Source organism: Telopea speciosissima, chromosome 5, assembly GCF_018873765.1.
Source record: "Telopea speciosissima isolate NSW1024214 ecotype Mountain lineage chromosome 5, Tspe_v1, whole genome shotgun sequence".
In the NCBI taxonomy this organism is placed as follows: domain Eukaryota; kingdom Viridiplantae; phylum Streptophyta; class Magnoliopsida; order Proteales; family Proteaceae; genus Telopea; species Telopea speciosissima.
The window spans coordinates 67,126,271-67,144,395 of NC_057920.1; the positions used below are offsets into that span (position 1 = coordinate 67,126,271).

An 18,125-nucleotide genomic window follows, 5' to 3' on the forward strand; every position below is an offset into this window, starting at 1 on the left:
GGACATGCCTGGGGATGTAAACGGCTTGAATTCGGCTTGGATTTACTATCTAAATCCGAATCCATTTGACATATCCGTAACCGATCTGATATCCGATAGAATTTCAAAAACTAATGTCATATTCGGATTCGGGTATTAATCGGATATTCAGATATTATCCGATCCGATAAACTATTTGGTTAGTAAATGAATCTGACCTATATCCATTATGGATTTTCGACTCTGATTATCGATTATCGACTCCGATTACCAAAATATCATTATAAAAGTATTTATAATAAGGAACATATAGTAATATATTTATAAAAATATTAAACTAATTAGATATTAAATTATCCGGATATTGTCCGATCCAAAATAGAACTATCCAAATCTAAATCCGATTATCTTTCGAACAATTTCGGATATTTTTCAAAAACAAATTTTAGATTCATAAATCCTTAAATGAATTCGAACACGAATCAAATACGAATTTTCGGCTATCTATTTATATTGCTAAACATACATTTTAATTCCCAAAGTCAATTTTTGGATTAACCAAAAAAAAAAGAAAAAAAGAAAAAAGAAAAAAAAAAAAAAAAAGAAGAAGAAGAAGAAGAAGAAAAAAGGTCAAACACAGCTTGCTCCACCATGGACAGAACTCTTTTTTCTCGCAGCGTATCTTGCACTTGATATGGACGGACCTATGCCGTGACATGCGGATGGTATGTGGACCGGCCCAGCAACTTGCTGCCCGAAACAGGAGGGAAACGCCCAGCTGTTCAGCAGTAGAAGGTCGATGGTACCTCCTACCTACGGTTCTTTCGAGTCTCCCTGGTTTCAGACTTCCAGGTCTTGCATACAAAGGAAACAGTTGCTGTAACTCTAAAGAGTCAAAACTCAGAAGCGGTGTCTATATCTAATGAGACGACAAAGCCACCTTCTCTCTGTTCGTCACTGCACTTCTGCAAGGAGTTCTAGGGTTTCTTTTCCTCTCTCTTTTTCAGTTCTTTAACAGAGACACTTGCCATGGCTTTTCCAAATTACAGGTAGCTTATGTTGTTGACTTTTTGTCCTCATTTTCCCCTTTTTTATTCATTCAAATTGGATTTGATTTATCTCCGAATCAGTTTATTCAACGTTTGAAGACATGTATATCCAAAACTATAATGTCAGGAAGTATTACCTTACTTCACATCCAAAACTATAATTTCCGTGGTTTTGTCTTACAAGATTAGTTTTTTGTTTGTGTCTATGAGAGATTATAATTGGCATTTCAATTCTGAAACTTCAAGTGGGATCAGACCTCGGCTGTCTTACATGTACTCCTTATTTTAGCAGGTTGATTCTCATCTCCAACTCTCCCCTGGTTGGTGAGCTTGCAGAGCTGTTGCAAACTTTGCCGTTTCTGGAAAGGTAGTTTCCGTCTGGCCCCAGTTCCCTTTCTTCAATTTTTAAAGTAAGCCTTTTATTTTATTCTTCCTGATTTCTCTGCTTTTGTTTTCAAATTTAGAATTCAGACTGTGTATGAGTGTCTACAACTCCCAGTTTATATGTATTTTTTAAATTCTGTGGGTTCTTGTTGAGTGATACTCCTCGATTGCATTGTGAATGTTTAAGTATTGGTACTAGTAGTAGATGGACCGGAATTGATCTTTTCGCTCCCTGTAACATTTCATTGAAATTCCTTCCTTCAAATTAATTTTTGTAGCATTTCTATTATTAATCTGTGAACATTATTGATTGGTATCGCTGTTGTGTCTATATTCTATGTTGTATTTTCCACTTCTTGGTAGATTTGCCACATTTACGATGCTTCCCTGCCCTCTTACCATTTCTTCCCATATAATGTGCAAGTGCAGTTCTCCATGAAAGGAACTCAACCTGTAACCAGTCAGAAAAAGCCAGAGAGCCTTTGGATCATTAGCTTGGCACATGGTAAAATGTAGGGCTTCACCACGTTAGATTACTGTCCACTCTTTATGATCCTCCAGATTTTTTCCTCCACACTTGCAACAAATTGAAATTCAGAAGGTTAGGGCATTTGAAGGGGAGAGCTGTGGATACAGAAATAGTAACTCTTGTAGCATAATTTCAACTGGAAACTGTATTTTTCAGGAAGACATGGAGATTTTCTATTGCTAGGTTTCTGCATCCGCTATTCCGATAGGATGTGGTGAATGGGTTTCATTTTTTATTATGTAACTTGGATATTGGTTATGCCTTCGTAGGCACAGTTGAGGTGAAGATAGCATATTTTACTTGAAAAGATGAGGGCAGGAAGTGCAGCAAAGTTGATCGTTGATGCACTTCTCCAGCGATTTCTTCCTCTTGCTAGGCGTCGCATTGAAACTGCCCAAGCACAGGTACGACATGAATTTTTGACTCACCACTGTGATTTGTATTGCTCTTCTGTATTCATAGTCTTTGGGCCTCTTGTAATGGATTACTTTGCCAATAAGACCCAAATATTCACATATTATATGTTCGGAATAATTCCACGTCGACCAGCTCTTGGACCTTGGATGACTTCATATACCAGTTGGTCTCTCCACCTAATAGCTTAAGCTGTTAGGTTGGACACTTCAACAATAGAGATCTCCATGTAATTCGGGGAGATAAAAACATTTTATACCCTGGGGCCTGAGCAATTGGAAAAGTATGGAAAAGCATGAACTTTTCAGAGAAATGCATCCATTTTTAAACCACTAAATTTAAGCTTATGCCTTAAAAATTCAAAGAAATGTAGCCTATGAATCATTTTGCCCCATATATAAAATATTTTTTATATTACTATAAATATCTTTATATTCATAGTAATATAATTTTAGTATTCTATACAGAATTGTATGTTAAACATACCATTCGGTACTGATAGCTTTATTGAGAAGCATAAATTTCTGAAGGAAAAGGTAAGAGAAATTGTATTGATGAAACCAAAAAAAAAAAACCTGAATGATTAAACATGAATGCAACCCTGGATGAACTTTTTATACTAAATTTTTGACTGAATGTTTACTTGTCAAAATGGAAGTATACCTGAACTATTTCCTTGTCAAATATTTCAATATTATGAATCACTAAACATGGGCAAATTTTTGACTGGATGCTTACTTCCCCTGTACTTTTCTTTTAGAGGTAAGGCTTCCCTTATACTCTTTTGTAAGTCATTTTGTTTTTCATGTTCCATATTTGATATGAATATTGAAGGAAAGGTGAATATTACAAAGGAGTATGAGGGTTTTTCTTTTCCAAAAATATGGTGTATTTAGAAATATATTATTACTATGATGGTACTTTGGTGGTACTACTTAAAGTTGTTAATGTGCCAAGGCACTGGCCAAGATCCTTGGAACCGAAGCGGTGGCCTAGGTGAGGCCTTATTGGTTAAGACATGCATACAACATGGTTTAATTTAGGATCTTTAATCTTTCAAATTATGTAGGTACTTAATATTTACTAATATCCTAACCAAGTTATGTTAATATTATTAGTCTACTTAATCGTAGTTTAAAGTATAAATTGAAGACGAGGCTTGAAACATTTGCCAATTAGTCAATGATCATATAAACATCAAAGAAAGCAACAAATGATCAAATTAGTATTTGTTTTTTCAATTACCATGATTTTAAGGCTTAGTTATATCTGTTTTAAAGATATAATAAGCTGCAATAAGGTGACACCATAAATCAAAGCCTGGCCAAGGCGACCAAGGTGACACCATAAATCAAAACCTGGCCAAGGCGACCTAGGTGATACCCAGGTGAGGCCTTGGTGACCAGCGCAAGGGCCAAGTTGTAAATAAAAAGGAAAAAAAATATGAATACAGGCCCTGCCCATGTGGGACTTGGGGCCTAGGGATCACCTATATGGGAGGCCTCGTGGAATTATGAATCTACCATTCAATGTCTCCTAGCTAGGGATCCATTAGGCGGAGTCCTTGAATGGTAAATCCCTCGGTATGTATCTGTTTCCTTATGTTGTGGAGATAGATATTAAAACTTATTTTTAATACACACTTTTGATATTTATTTATTACTTATTTTAAATTGGGATTTTACTCCAATTGTGCGAGTTATTTGTTTACTTCTCTTACGTGGCTCCTTAACAGGATGGACAGTATCTTCGACCATCTGACCCTGCTTATGAGCAAGTGTTAGATTCATTGGCCATGGTGGCTCGACATACACCTGTACCCCTTCTGGAAGCTCTTCTTAGGTGGAGAGAAAGGTGCTGCTCATTCTTGTTTTCCCAATAATTGTTTTCACCTGTGTTTGTTTATGATGCTTTATAAATTCATTATGGAGATATAGGATAGGTCACCCCAGGTGTGACCCCAATTCTAGAGGTACAAAAAGTTTTCTTGAATTGAGAAGTAGGGTCCTAATTAGTTTTTTTCTTAGAGAAATTCTGAAGACTAGTGTTAACAAGTCAAGAGTTTAATGTTTATGAAACTGACAAATTGTTGATAAGAATTAGGCTGTACCAAGGAGAAAACAAATTTCTGTTCTCTTGTTTATCAGCAACAAGAAAGATGAGCTTTGATTTATCATTTGTCAAAATGTTTGAAATTACAATTGAGTTAATATTTGTAAACCCCTTGAAAGCCTATACAACCTATTAGCTGTCAACAAAAAACATTAAAACACCAATTATATGGAAAGGAGTTTCAGCTGGAAGAAAAGGTACTCCTATCTACCCTAATAAATTCTTCACAAACCAAAGCCTATCCAGTTAGATACCGGGCAGTATCAACACATTATGGGAAAGCTCTAGATTCTAGAATTGTATCCAGACACTGCTTTATTCGTCTCCTTCCTGAAAGCCCAAACAACTGTATATTGTAATATATTCCACAACACAACCTTTTAAACAGAAGGGACTCTTGGGCCACTAAATAGCTTATTAATGTTTCAAATCGTGTTATGTGCATACGGAAAAAAAAGTTCCTGCTGGTGTTTTAATGGTATGGTGGGAGGTGGTGATGAGACTTTTAACAATCAAGCTTTTGAAAGAGAAAATACCAATCTGCTAGTTTCTGGGGTTGGTATAGATTGTGGAATTGAAGGATTTGATGAATGGTTGAATGTTTATGTGATAGATGATGATTTGGGATGAGTTTTTCTGGGCTGTGAGCCTGTGATGAAGGTAATGTAATGTAGTTGTAGGCTATAAAAGGATGATGAAGAAGCAGCCAAACAGGGTTGAATGCATCTGCCTTCACTACAAGCTCATGCAGCAAGGAGAACAGTTGAGATGAAGTTATTTTGATTAATCTGTGAAAATGAAAGGATGGATGGACCCATTTATATCTGAGACTCAAGAAATACTACTCCTGCTTGAGTTTGTACGCAAATCTATGCACATTATGATTTGGAATATATGAAATCCCATCAACAGTCAAGAAAAAAAAGCATAGTGCTGTCTGTTGAGCTATGACAACCCAATGAAAAGCCTTAAAATAACTGCATGTCTGGAATGTACTCCTCTGTCAATCCCTCATATGATTTACTGCCAAAAAACATCCTGTAGTATAAGAGGAGTTAGATATTAGTAACTTTCTCAACTGTCCCCATCAGTATTAACTGAATCGCCATAACAAAAACCTGCTCCTTAAGTCCTAAGTCTAGCTAGAAGCTGTAGAAAGAAGCAGCTTCTTTACTTCTTATCTTCATAACATTTTTGCCTCGCAAATGCCATCACTTTTCCTTCGTGGAGGTAATTTTCTCCAGTGAATATATGACATTTACTACTGACAGTGATCCTTTTTTTTTGCCCAGGGGGGGAGGGAATCTCAGGCATTAATCCATATTGAATCAGACAATGAGAAATTTAACCTCACCAATCACTTAGAACATCTTCAGTCTTGTCCTTGACCTTTGCAATAGAAGGAAGTCATATAACTTACTTTGTTGATCTACGCCATCTTCATCTATATGTTGTCCAAGGTTCAAATCTTTGTATTGAGCATATTGCTGATGTTCAAGGTTCAAAAACTCCTCTCGAATAGGTCGAGATCTCGGTGAGACAATGTGATATTTTTTTTTGGTTTCGGTGGGCAAATGGCTAAAGTTGGCTCTGAAACTTTAAGAGAAGCTTGTTTTAGGCTTAATAAACATATTTAAATCTTCAAATTGTAAAAAAAAAAAGAGCACCCAATTTGGTGTTTTGGATTTGCACACTTGATTGGCAGTAAACATCGAACCCTTAATGTATTATTGCTTATTGTGCAGTGTACACATTGTTTGAGTCTCATGGGACAAAATGGCAAGTAAAACAAGTAAATTATGCAATAATGGATGAAGACACATAATATTAAATAACTATTTAAGAAATAGTTAAAGACTTAAAGTTTCTTTTATAAAGTACAGCGAACAATGCATATTACATAGAAACCCAACCCAAGTACAGTGAACAATACGTAAGTCATAGACACTCTAGTTTTCCACTTCTTGACAATACAATGCTATGAGTAAGCAGCAATCGATCTCTTCGTAGTGATGTGGCAACCCCCAGTAGTGTATCCCAATAGTATTGAGTGATGATGTGGCAAAAAAAACAACATCCAAGCTTTTTCCCCCTTCTTAGGTCCAAACCCACGAGATTGGTGAGTTTTGTTCGAAATTTCGAACTAAGGGTCGAGACCCTGCCTATTTATAATAGGTTTTGTTCCATGTCGACGAGACGGTACAAAGTGTATCGAAATCTCGCGGAAATTTCGGTCAAGGTTACCGAAACCATGCAGAATTGAGATCTCTGACGAGATCTTGTTTCGACCAGGTCGAGATTCTTGAGTTTTCTGAGATCTTGGCGAGTTTTAGAACTATGCTGATGTTGATGTCTTCCACTAAAATCCTCAATCAAGTAACAGCATTACTGATCCTCTCGAGGATCTTTTATGGATGACCACATTAGTGCTGCACTGCTACATGATCAAAACTTTTCAGATAGAATTTTTTCTTTGTGTAATGGAACTAATGAACATACCTCCTATTTCAGTTAAAGAGCCTCTGTTTACCTTAAAGTTTTCTATACCCTGTTGAAATAGTACTGAATTCAACTATGATCCATGATTCCCTAGTTGATCTTGTGGAGTCACCCGTCCTGTGTCAAAAGAGTTGTAGAGAGGCCAAATCCTTCATATTGAATTGAATTGTCTACAGTATTAAACAAAATTCACGAAGTGCAGATTCTCCTTGCAGCTTCATATGCTCTATAATTTTTATTATAATAATGATAACTGCATATGGAGAATGTGTCACATTATTATAATTAGTGCAATTTTGTGATTTTTTTTATTATTTATTTCTGATCTGAAGTAAGATATCTTGAATATATGCAGTGAGTCCCCAAAGGGTGCTAATGATGCCTTTACTTTTCAGCGAAAGGTTCGTACCATGACACTACTTGTGTGTGTGTGTGTGTTGGGGGGGGGGGGGAGGGAGGGCAGGGGATTATGGCTATGTCTGCCCCTGTTTTCTCGTTGTTGTTATTTTTGAAGTCATTGTCATTGTTGTTGTCAATGATCATTATGTCTTTGTAGGCTCTTGTATTGTCTTTCTATGCAATTTTCGCTTCAATTGCATATGTTCTTGGAGTTTTGAAGTCATGTACAAGACGAATTTGTTAAGACCTTCAGAGGGATATCTTCTATTAGTTTTTCAACTTATTATTGATTTACTATAGTCCATAAGTGTCATTTTTTCTTTTGATTCATTCTCAATTATGGAACCTTTGTGAGCTGTTATTTTTCAATGTCAAACCCGATACTGATAAGACAAAAGTTATTGCAATCTGAAATCCAAATTATAGATCTTAGATGTAAGCAAGCCAAATGATCACATCTGTGATCCGATATGAGATAGAGAAAGCAACTGCATTATTAAGGGAAGAAGTCAGATTGATGGAAGGGGAGGGAAAAGAGATGAGATTGGTCTTCTTGGGAGGAAGAAGAGAGAAAACGTATCGAAGAAGGGAGGAGTAGAGAAGAGAAGAGAAGAAATCAGGTTTGGGATACCAATCCCGTATGCCCTACTAACAACACCAAAACTCTTAATAAAACTCATATTCTTTACCCAAATAATCCTTAATTGATGGGGGTGTATTACATATATAAAGACCTATAATTCCTAAATTGACCCATAATAGGACTCTTAATCACACTAATACAGTCAATAAGTAAATAAACTCAAAATAGAACTCTATCTAGTTATTAAGTATTTAAATCTAGCTTAAACACTTAACTACTAATCCCATCTACCAACTTTATCCCCACTTCATGGGCTTATAATTTAGGCCCATTACAATGAAACACCCTCCCAAAAAAAATAAAAATAAAATAAAAGGCCCAACCTGTAATATAATTACCCAAAGTTCAATTTCAGCCCATTGGACTGCCACTAGCACCTTATTAGCCTCCCAAGCTTGTGCAAAGGCCTCCATACGGGATTAATGTCTAATGCTGCTGCATCAATTCCCCCGGGGTTGAGAAAACTCACCATCGAGTTCTATAGAGGGGCAAAAATAGAAGAGCTTGGAAGAATGTCTCATACTCCATTCCAGTATCACATATCAATTTTGGAAGATGAAACGTTGCTGGTGTATCCTCGTCTTGAAATATATGGGGAATAACAAACTCATTATGTAGAACATCCATCGCTGCAGTAGAGTCTATTGTTGCTTCACCCTATTAATCATCTCGCTCCCCTTTACCTTTATTTGTTGTCCCACATCAGGGTCTTCCTCTTATACTGATCCTTTTGGTTTTTCTTGTGGCTGCACTGTTGGTGCTGCCTTTTTGGCTCTGCGTATACTTCGTCAATCAGACCTTGAAGAACAAATGTCTGGCGCATGTGAGAAGGCTGTAAGGTGCATAATTTCAGTCACACTCAACGACACCCCTTCGAGCTTCCAACTACTCTCAACCCACTTTAATGATGTGCTTGGAAGGATCAAATATCTCACATAAGCACCATCACAATATTGAGAAATTAAAAATTCAACCAAGGCATCATCCTTGGACTCAGTGATGATCTTGTTGGTCTTTGGTAACATCTCCATCTCAGACCATGAGACGAAATTATCACTTTGCCTTTCATCTATGAATAAAATAACAGTTTTTCTATTGGACAACCAAACTTTGGTCTTGAAAACGTAGGTATCCATGGCCAGGTTTGGCTCTGAATCTCTGATACTAATTAGTGCAATCTGATAATTCAGATTATGGATCTTAGATGCAAGCAGGCCCAATGATCAAATCTGTGATCATATCTGAGATAAAGGAAGAAACTGTATTGTTAAGGGAAGAAATCAGATTGATGGAAGGGGGTGAATTAGATGAAATTGATATTCTTGGGAGGAAGAAGAGAGTAGAAGAGAACAGAAGAGAAGAAATTAGGTTTGGGTACTAATCTCGTATGCAACTGCTCAATAGCACTAGAACTCTTAAAAAATACTAATATTCTTTATTCAAATCATCCTTAATTGATGGGGGTGTATTACATATATAAAGACCTAAAATTCCTAGATTGACTCATAAAAGTGCTCCTAATCACACCGACACACTCAATAAAGTAAATAAATTCAAAACAAAACTTTATCTAGGCTATCTAGCTTTTAAGTATTCTAATCTAACTCAAACACTTACTTAACTACTAATTCCATATACTAACTATCCCCATGTTATTGGCTTATTAATTGTGCCCATTACAATGAAATTCATAAAAAGGAGTACCCGAAGGTCAATTTCAGCCCATTGGTTTGCCACCAGCACCTTATGAGCCCCCAAGCTTGTGCTAAGGCCTCCATACGGGATTAATGTCTAATGCAATTGCATCAAAAGTGCCTTGTTAATTAAATTAAATAGGCATGTTCTCAATACAACTTTTGAATGTTCTCAACAGTGATCTTTGTAATATGATTTATTAATATTTAAAGTATAGGAAAAGCATGATTGTCTTATGCACACATCTATGTTGGGCTCAGTTGTGGGATATATGGTTAGGGCATGTACTTTTTAGTGTGAGGATGCTGTTTTCTTGTTGTATTTGGATGCATTTTTTTTACCATCTTGGATGTTTCGCTCAGCTGGAGAGAAGGGAATTTGGTAAAACCTGACAGGAAAGAGGTACAATTGGTGAATAAAGGCAACGGGATCCATAAGAACATAACCAGACATAGAGGCCTCCCTCTGCAGTTGGGATGGGGCCACTGTATAACTTCACCCTTAGCTTACCTAATTGCAGGGAACTCTCCTGCATGAAGCCGTAATTGCTAGGTGATGGCCTTGCTGAGGAATCCATATTTATAGAGGAAGTGGTGGCCTAACTCCCTTATAAGCCCCTTATAGGACTAGAGGACCTCCATGACTTGTACATACTGATAATGGGAGGGGCTTTCTATCTCCAACTACTGGAACTCCAAATTAGATTAGAAGTTAAGCCCAAACGAGATCTTTAAGCTCTATCTAAGTTAGAATTGGTCATTCCAATTTGATTGGGGTTGGTTTGTTGCCATTTTGGACCCATCTGAATCATGAATTCTTTGTCTTCTTTGGCATATGAGTATATCATCCTTTGTTTTTCTTGTCTAGAAATTCTGTAAATTTATTTTTCTTCAATATTAATAAGGATCCTGTGTTGAGCTCAGCTTGCAGTGGAGTGCATATTTTGCTCAGCATGCATTCGCTTTGTGGAGTGCTGCCCACAGGAGGGGCTTACAGGTATCTATTAGTTTATATAGTTTGTTTCTTCATTCAGTTTTGATTTTTTTCTTGTTGAATGATTTGGTCTTGTCACAATTTCAGAGAAGCTATGGTCAGGGCTTGAAAATTTTGTGTTTGATTGGCTAATCAATGCTGACAGGTGAGGCTGTTTTGGGTTGATATTTAGTGTGTCTAACTTGAATTCTCTATTAATGTCATCAACTATATGCTCCTTGTTATACAAAATTTTGGCTTCCTTCTTTCTCCACCCCCCCTCCCTTTGGTCATGATGGGCAATGCAGAAGAATTTTCAGTGAGTAAATGAAAATTGTTCACTAATGCATATACAACAGAAGCAAAAAGACAGTTGTTTTCTCCTTAAGTGACAGCCGAACTTGTTATCATGTATATGTGCATACATGGCTGTTTGCCACTCAAATGTGAAGCATAGACTACCACTGATTACCCCCCTTTAATAATTGTCTGCATCAGCAAAACCCAAAGATGGACAGAATTCCATCCTGCATTGTATTAAATGATTTTGGGTCAAACAGGTGTTGGAGTCAGAAGGTCGAAAATTTCTGTAGAGTTGTTTGGTTCCCATTTCCCGTCTGACATGAGTTGCTTTTAGGCTCAGGAGCATGTGCGATAACATCACAATTCAAACCTTTTTGTCCATGGAAATCGATCAAATTTCGTCATCAAAATCTTTGTGCATAGAGCTCTGTCATCATTCATGACCCTTTTATATGCTTGTCTGGTGGTTGCTGTTGTGGTGGTGGCTTCCGATATTATTGAATGTGACTTAAAGAATTTTTCTGTATTGCCCGGAAATTTTGTTGCATTTTATCACTTGAATATTTCTAAGACCTATGGTTTCCTGGACAACCCACTAAGGAAGGGCTTCCTGTACGGCCCATATATCTTCCATGTGGCAGCTCGGATGGGACCCAAATTTTGCAGATAGTTAGACTCCAAGCTCCCTTCCTCACATGCCAAATTTCTGCCCAAATGGAGTTGGTCATGTTGCAACATATAGCTTTGAAAATCCAGGAATACCAAGAGGGTGCATACTAATGAATGGACTACGAACAAGATGGATGCCAATATATGGGGAGAGTATGTGATTTAATGATGCAGGCCAAGCTGTTAGAATGTATGTAATAGGGGTACTTTAGTCACTGGTTTATTTGTAATGTCACCTTAAGTTGTATTTTCTCTATTTTTTTAACCTTTTTTACCTTTTACCTTCCTTGGGAGGTATGTCATTCATAGGGAATATATTAGTGAAAATATAGGCAAGAGATTTCAATTCTCTTGCCCACGGTTTTCTCTCTCGACTCTTCTTCTTCTTCTCTTCTCCTCTTCTCCTCTTTCTTCTCTCTTCCTAGCTCTTACTCCCTGTTCCTTGTTAGAATCGATCCATACCTAGTTTCCAACTTGGTATTAGAGCTGGTTTGAGAGTCGACCATTCTCACCTTTCTTCAATGCCTTTCGTTGGAACCCTAAAAAAAAGTAGAGGGTTCAGTTAGAGGCTATACTATGTAAGATACTATACATAGAAGATTCAATGGAGTTCTTTTATCCAACACAAGACCTAATGGAGGAGGTTTGGGGGCTGTAGAAGTCGATTGAAGCCCTAGAAGCCCAAGACAGCTTTACCGCCAGCCTCTACTTCTTGCTGTCGATTCTCCCTCATCAAGTTACTATTTGAGTTGGGGCTGGGTTTGTTAGAATTACCCAGGAGTCCTCTTTCAAGTCCCTAGGGCCTTGGTTGGTGAAATGGAATGGTATGGGAGCACAATCCAATCTCTTCCAGCCTCACAGGTACCACCAGATTCTGTTTTGTTTCTCTGTTTCATCTAAACTGCCATGTGGTGAGTTGAATAGTTTTTGTTGGTTGAAGAGTTACATTCTGAGTGACTTATTGGTTGTTATGGAATGAGGCTAAGATGCAAAAGGTGCATTTGATTTGATTATGTAGAAACTGTTGTTTGTTTTCTTGCTGGATTTTTTTTTGGGTAGAGTGTACTCCCCATTTGCTCAAGGTATCACATTGGTTTGTTAAGTGTGTGCAGACCATGTCTGGGTCTGAGGTTAGTGGACCTGTGGAAGCTTCAACTAGTGGTTCGGGTGGTACCAACCCTAGTATGACTCTCCTTGAAAACCCCAATACCCAGATATCTCGTGTGAAGTTGGACAATACCAACTATTTGGACTGGGCTCACTCTGTGAAGTTGTCTCTGCAAAGTAAAGGGAAACTGGGGTACATTACTAGTTCTATAAAGGCCCCTGAGTTGGCTGATCCCATGTATTTGCAATGGGAGACCAAGTACTCAACCGTTATGACTTGGTTGATTTTCTCCATGAAACCTAGGGTTGGTAGAAGGTTTATGAGAAAGGAGACTGCAAAGGAGATTTGGGACTTCTTCTACGACTTTTGACCGAGTGGGTGACTCGGCAAAAATCTATCAACTCCTTCAATAGGTCATCACAATGAAGCAAGGTGATCGGAGTATTTCTGAATACTACAACATTGTCATTGGTCTTTGGGAGGAGTATGATCATTATAGGGGTCTCCAGTTGTCCAACCCAGAGGATGAGGCAAAGGTGTATAGAACACTTGAGAAGGAACGTGTTCTGATTTTACTTGGTGGGCTTAATCTAGAATTTGAGCCAATTTGACTGTAGATTTTGGGGCGGTCACCTCTTCCATCTTTAGATGAAGTGTGTAGCTATTTATAGAGTGGGGAGACTAGAAGAGTCTCCATGGACAATGCACCATCCCTAGAGAGATCTCCCCTTGCCTCTAGTTCTCATAGAGATTGGCGAGGTGGGGGGGGGGGGAGAAGCCTAGGGCCACCCTGTGGAAATAATAGAGAAAGATTTAAATGTGATCATTGTGGGACATTGGGGCACACTAAAGAGAGATGTTGGGTGCTTTATGGTCATCCCCCTGGTATGCGAGGTGGTTCCACTAGTATGCGTGGACATTGCACCATCCCTGGAGAGATCTGCCCTTGCCTCTGTCCTACATGTGCCTAACTTTGCCACGAATCTATTATCTAAGTCATTTAACCAAATCCTTGAATTGTTATGTCCCTTTCTTCCCTTCTTATTGTCTTTTTTAGGATTTGATGACGAATAGGATTATTGGCAATGAACGTGAAGAGAAAGGACTCTACCTTCTTGAGCCCCGCACACCTGTTTGCCTACTGCTCAATCCTATGTGTGTGGCCAGAGTGACAGCAGTACTATGGATTCTGTGATGCTTTGGCATCAATGTTTGGGCCACCCTTCTTTTGTTGTTGTGAAAAAACAATTACCACATTTGTTTACTTCTTTTTCTTCTTCTAATGTATTTCAGTGTGAACCATGTATTTTTGCTAAGCATTGTCGCTCATCTTACCCGTATCATGGTAATTTCAATATCGTGCATTCTGATGTTTCGGGATCCACACCTACCACCTCTTTGTCTGGTTGTCGTTATTTTGTTTCCTTTGTTGGTGACTATTTCCGGTCCACGTGGACTTTTTTGATGAAACAAAAAAATGATGTCTATGATGCCTTCAACTATTTTTATCAGCTGATTTGTACTCAATTTGGTACTCGCATTCAAACTGTTCGTTCTGATAAAGGGGGGCGAGTATATGCATGGGGGGCTACAATAGTTTTTTACTGACAATGGCATTATCCATCAGGTTGCTTGTGTTGACACCCCCTAACAGAATGAGATGGCTGAGAGAAAAAATGGGCATTTGTTGGAAGTCACTAGGAGTCTTTTGTTTGGCATGCATGTCCCCAAGACTTTTTGATCTAATGCCCCTCTTACTGCTGCCTTCTTAATCAACCGCATGCCCACTTAACTTCTTGGTTCCAAATCTCCTTTGGAAACCTTATCATCTCAAGCTCATGCTTTCTCCCTTCTTCTTAAGGTGTTTGGGTGTGTTTGCTATGTCCACGTTAATAAATCAGCTCGGACTAAGCTTGACCCCAAGGCACTCAAATGTCTTTTCCTTGGATATTCGTCTTCTACCAAGGGATATAAGTGCTACCATCCTTCCTCCCGAAGGCGACTTCTCTCCAAAGATGTTACCTTCTTTCAATCCATACCTTTCTTTGTTCCTCATTAGCATCCTCTTTAAGGGGAGAGTAATGGGAATGAACAGGCTGCTGATGTCATTCCTTTTCTTCCTCCTTTTCCTATCTCCCCATTCCTTCTTCATATTGGGAAACGCAAAGAAGTGGATGTTGTTGACATGTATGAACATTCAGGTGTTGGTTCTGACAATACAAAAGAGTTAAATGTGTACAAAAGAGGTTGCTAGAGTAAGAAGGCCTGCCAAGAGTCCTCTTTGGATCCACATCCTGATGTCCACCTTCCTCAGTCAGGTAATATCCCTTCTCCTACTTTTGAGTTAGATCTTCCCATTGCTATTTGAAAGGGAAAGAGAGCTTGTACTAACCCTATAGACAAGTTTGTTTCGTATGATGCTATATCTCCAACAGGTATTGCCTTTTCTACTGCTCTTTCATCTTCTTCCATTCCCAAGAATGTTACTGAGACCTTGTCTGACCTAAAGTGGAAGGAAGTCATGTCTAAGGAAATGAGGGCCCTTGAGAAGAATGGTACTTGGACACTAGTTGATCTTCCTAGGGGGAGAGTCCTAGTTGGATGTAGGTGGCTCTACACAATCAAGTACGGATTCGATGGTGTTGTGGAGAGATATAAGGCCCGACTAGTAGCCATAGGATACAATCAAGTGTATGGGATTGACTATCAGGAGACATTTGCACCTGTGGCCAAATACAACTCCATAAGAGTCCTCTTATCAGTGGCCGCCAATAGAAATTAGCCATTGTATCAATTGTATGTGAAGAATGCCTTTCACCATGGTGACCTAGAAGCAAGGTTTAAAGTATCGGTATCGGGTATCGTATCAGATGATTGATTTTAAGAAACGTATCGTATCGGAGAGACGCAAGATGCGCTAGATATGTATGGAAATGGTCAAGAAACATATGGAAATTCTTAGGATATATGCAAAATAGACTTTTGGAGCATAAAACACTATAAATAAGTAATATGTAAAATCTATAATGTATAAAAGGAGAACAAAGTACAATGAGACAAGTGCATTCAATTGATTATATATAAAGGATGTGGTTTCTTACATGTATTAATACCAATTTTTTTAGGTATCGTCATAGTTCGAGAACTCGTGAGATCTTGGCGAGTTTCTCGGTTTTTTGAGAAGCCAAGACGAGTTGGCATACGAGTTAAAAAGTGCAACAACTCGATCGAGATCTCGAGAATCTCGACCCAAACTCCTTTATATGAGTGCCAGATTTCAAGATCTTGGTGGAAAATCTTGGTATACAGACACCTATCTATGCAAACCTTGGTATACAGACACTTATTTAGGCTAGGAACTAAGACAGACACTTATCTATGCCTAATATCATTTAAGTAAATGGTATTTGTATTTCATTTACTTAAGATATTATTCATAAATAAGCAAATACCCCCCTATTTGAATCCAATAAAAATAGTTAAAAAATCAAATTCCAAAAGGAAAAAAAGTCAACCCCCCAGTTCAAGAACAAAAACTGGATTTTCGGCGGTAGGTGCAATTTTCAACTTTTTAATGCTGGGGTTTTTCTCAAATCTAAAAATTCTATAAATCTTAATATGGTAAAACATTGCTAAAAACCAAAAGTACAATAAAATATTCATTTGTTTTGATGTCCAAGAAAATATTTTCATTCAGAGCGATTTTGACAGCATTTGTGCACACCAAATTAACTTTGACCGGTACATAACTCCTATTTAGACTTTGTTTTTGCAAAATCTGATAGTGCCATTGTGTTTAAATGGCCTAAAATAGGTTGAATGATGTAGTCCTAGGTAGGAGTAATCCCACTAGGAACTAGGGTAATAGGATCAATGGCAAAAGGAACTAAGGGGGCTGCTGATTCAGCAGTTACAATGAGACAGCAGTGTAGTTTTAGGTCAAAATTCTAAGGTTAGGGTAAGGTAATGGGAAAGTAGTTTATAGGATTAAACTAGGCAGGTCTTAAAGGTCTTAATGAACTAGGTTTGGTTAGATTTGAATAAGTTTTCAAATTTCAAAAATTTTAGGTTTAGGGTTTCGGGTTTTAGGTTTTAGGAAAAGAGATCAATTTAGGGTTGGGAGGGGGAATTCTGGACAGGGGTTCTGGCCGAGTGATAAGGGCAGTATGGGGAAGGTTCGAGTGTAATAGGGTTAGATTCTGTAGGCTGGTTAGGTCTGGGCAGGTTTTAGGGTTTTGGGTTTCAATGATGGTGAGGGAAGTTAAGGGTTTTATGGATAGCTGGGGCTGGGAGTTAGGTCGAGTGTAGGGTGTGGTGTAAGGGAGCTGTGATTCAGTTTTGGGTGGATTCTAATGAAGGAATGGTACTGGACAAACTTTAGATGATCTAGGGTTTAAAGGGGATCGATGGGTTTTAATGGAAGCTTAGGTTGGAAGGTTAGAAGAAGAAGGGGAATGCTAAAACAATAAAATAACTTACTGAATTGTAGGTTCTTCAATGGCAGCTTGAAGATGAGCTTGAGCAAGACCTCCCGATCTACAAGATGCAAGGAGTCGCCGGAATCCACCAGCCCTTCCACCTTGATATGACTCACAAGGCCTTCTTGATATTACCCACAAGGAACACTCTCAAAGAGCAAGCAGCAGCATTCATGGCAGCAGCATAAAGAAACGATTTTTTAAAACATAATTGGTGGGGGAGCCTCTCCCACGATCTCTTATTAAATAAGAGGCCAAAGGCCTAATTCCTAGAACTATTACAACTTAATCTCCATCCAAAATCGTGGAGAGGTACAATTAAGTGTTTTAAAACAATTCAAAAAGCATAAAAAGACTCAATTGGCCCTAATGACTTAAAACAACTTAAACTACTTGAAATAAAATAAGATTCCCCACTAGCCAATAGGATATAAGAACCTCTTAGCCAATAGGATCACTTCACTTAAATTAGACCAATTGAACCAATTGGGTGCAACCAATTTAGACCGGTTCAATTAAAAACACAAAATAAAAACTAAGTATAGAGCTGAAATAAACTAAACTAAGGTTCCTACTAAAACCCTAGGCTTAGGGTAGCTTCTTCAATTCGAGGAGGCTAGGGTCTGCATCACTGAATACCAAGTTTTAGACCCAAACTAGGTCTAAAACCCACCGAGTTGAGGCTTCGAGTCGAAAAAAAATAAAATGCACCAACTTGGCGAGATCTTGCCGAGATCTCGACTCGACTCGGTTTTTCAAGGGATCGAGTTGGTACCGAGTTCCGAGTTTTAGTACCTTGGGTATCGTATCTGTTAAATCCGTGCCCAAAATCCAGTTTAAAACTCGGTCTGACCACCGGTCTGGTTTGAACCTTTTATGTAGAACCGGGAGC

At 38.2% G+C, this 18,125-nt stretch overlaps 1 protein-coding gene across 4 annotated transcripts in view; it reads left to right on the forward strand.

Annotated features, from left to right (window-relative positions):
* Nucleotides 1-814: 814 nt before the first annotated feature.
* Nucleotides 815-18,125, forward strand: part of LOC122661367 (protein furry homolog-like) — a 56,905-nt gene continuing 39,594 nt past the window's right edge. For 2 of the 4 annotated variants that reach the window (XM_043856738.1, XM_043856742.1), the window contains exons 1-7: nucleotides 815-1,028; nucleotides 1,321-1,395; nucleotides 2,211-2,345; nucleotides 4,091-4,209; nucleotides 7,322-7,367; nucleotides 10,627-10,699; nucleotides 10,784-10,841. In XM_043856738.1, coding sequence (XP_043712673.1) covers nucleotides 2,250-2,345; nucleotides 4,091-4,209; nucleotides 7,322-7,367; nucleotides 10,627-10,699; nucleotides 10,784-10,841 — 392 coding nt within the window. In that variant the 5' untranslated portion in view covers nucleotides 815-1,028; nucleotides 1,321-1,395; nucleotides 2,211-2,249. Of the gene's footprint in view, nucleotides 1,039-1,317; nucleotides 1,396-2,210; nucleotides 2,346-4,090; nucleotides 4,210-7,321; nucleotides 7,368-10,626; nucleotides 10,700-10,783; nucleotides 10,842-18,125 lie in introns of all 4 variants that reach the window. The other 2 variants (XM_043856740.1, XM_043856741.1) reach the window with 2 other exon arrangements.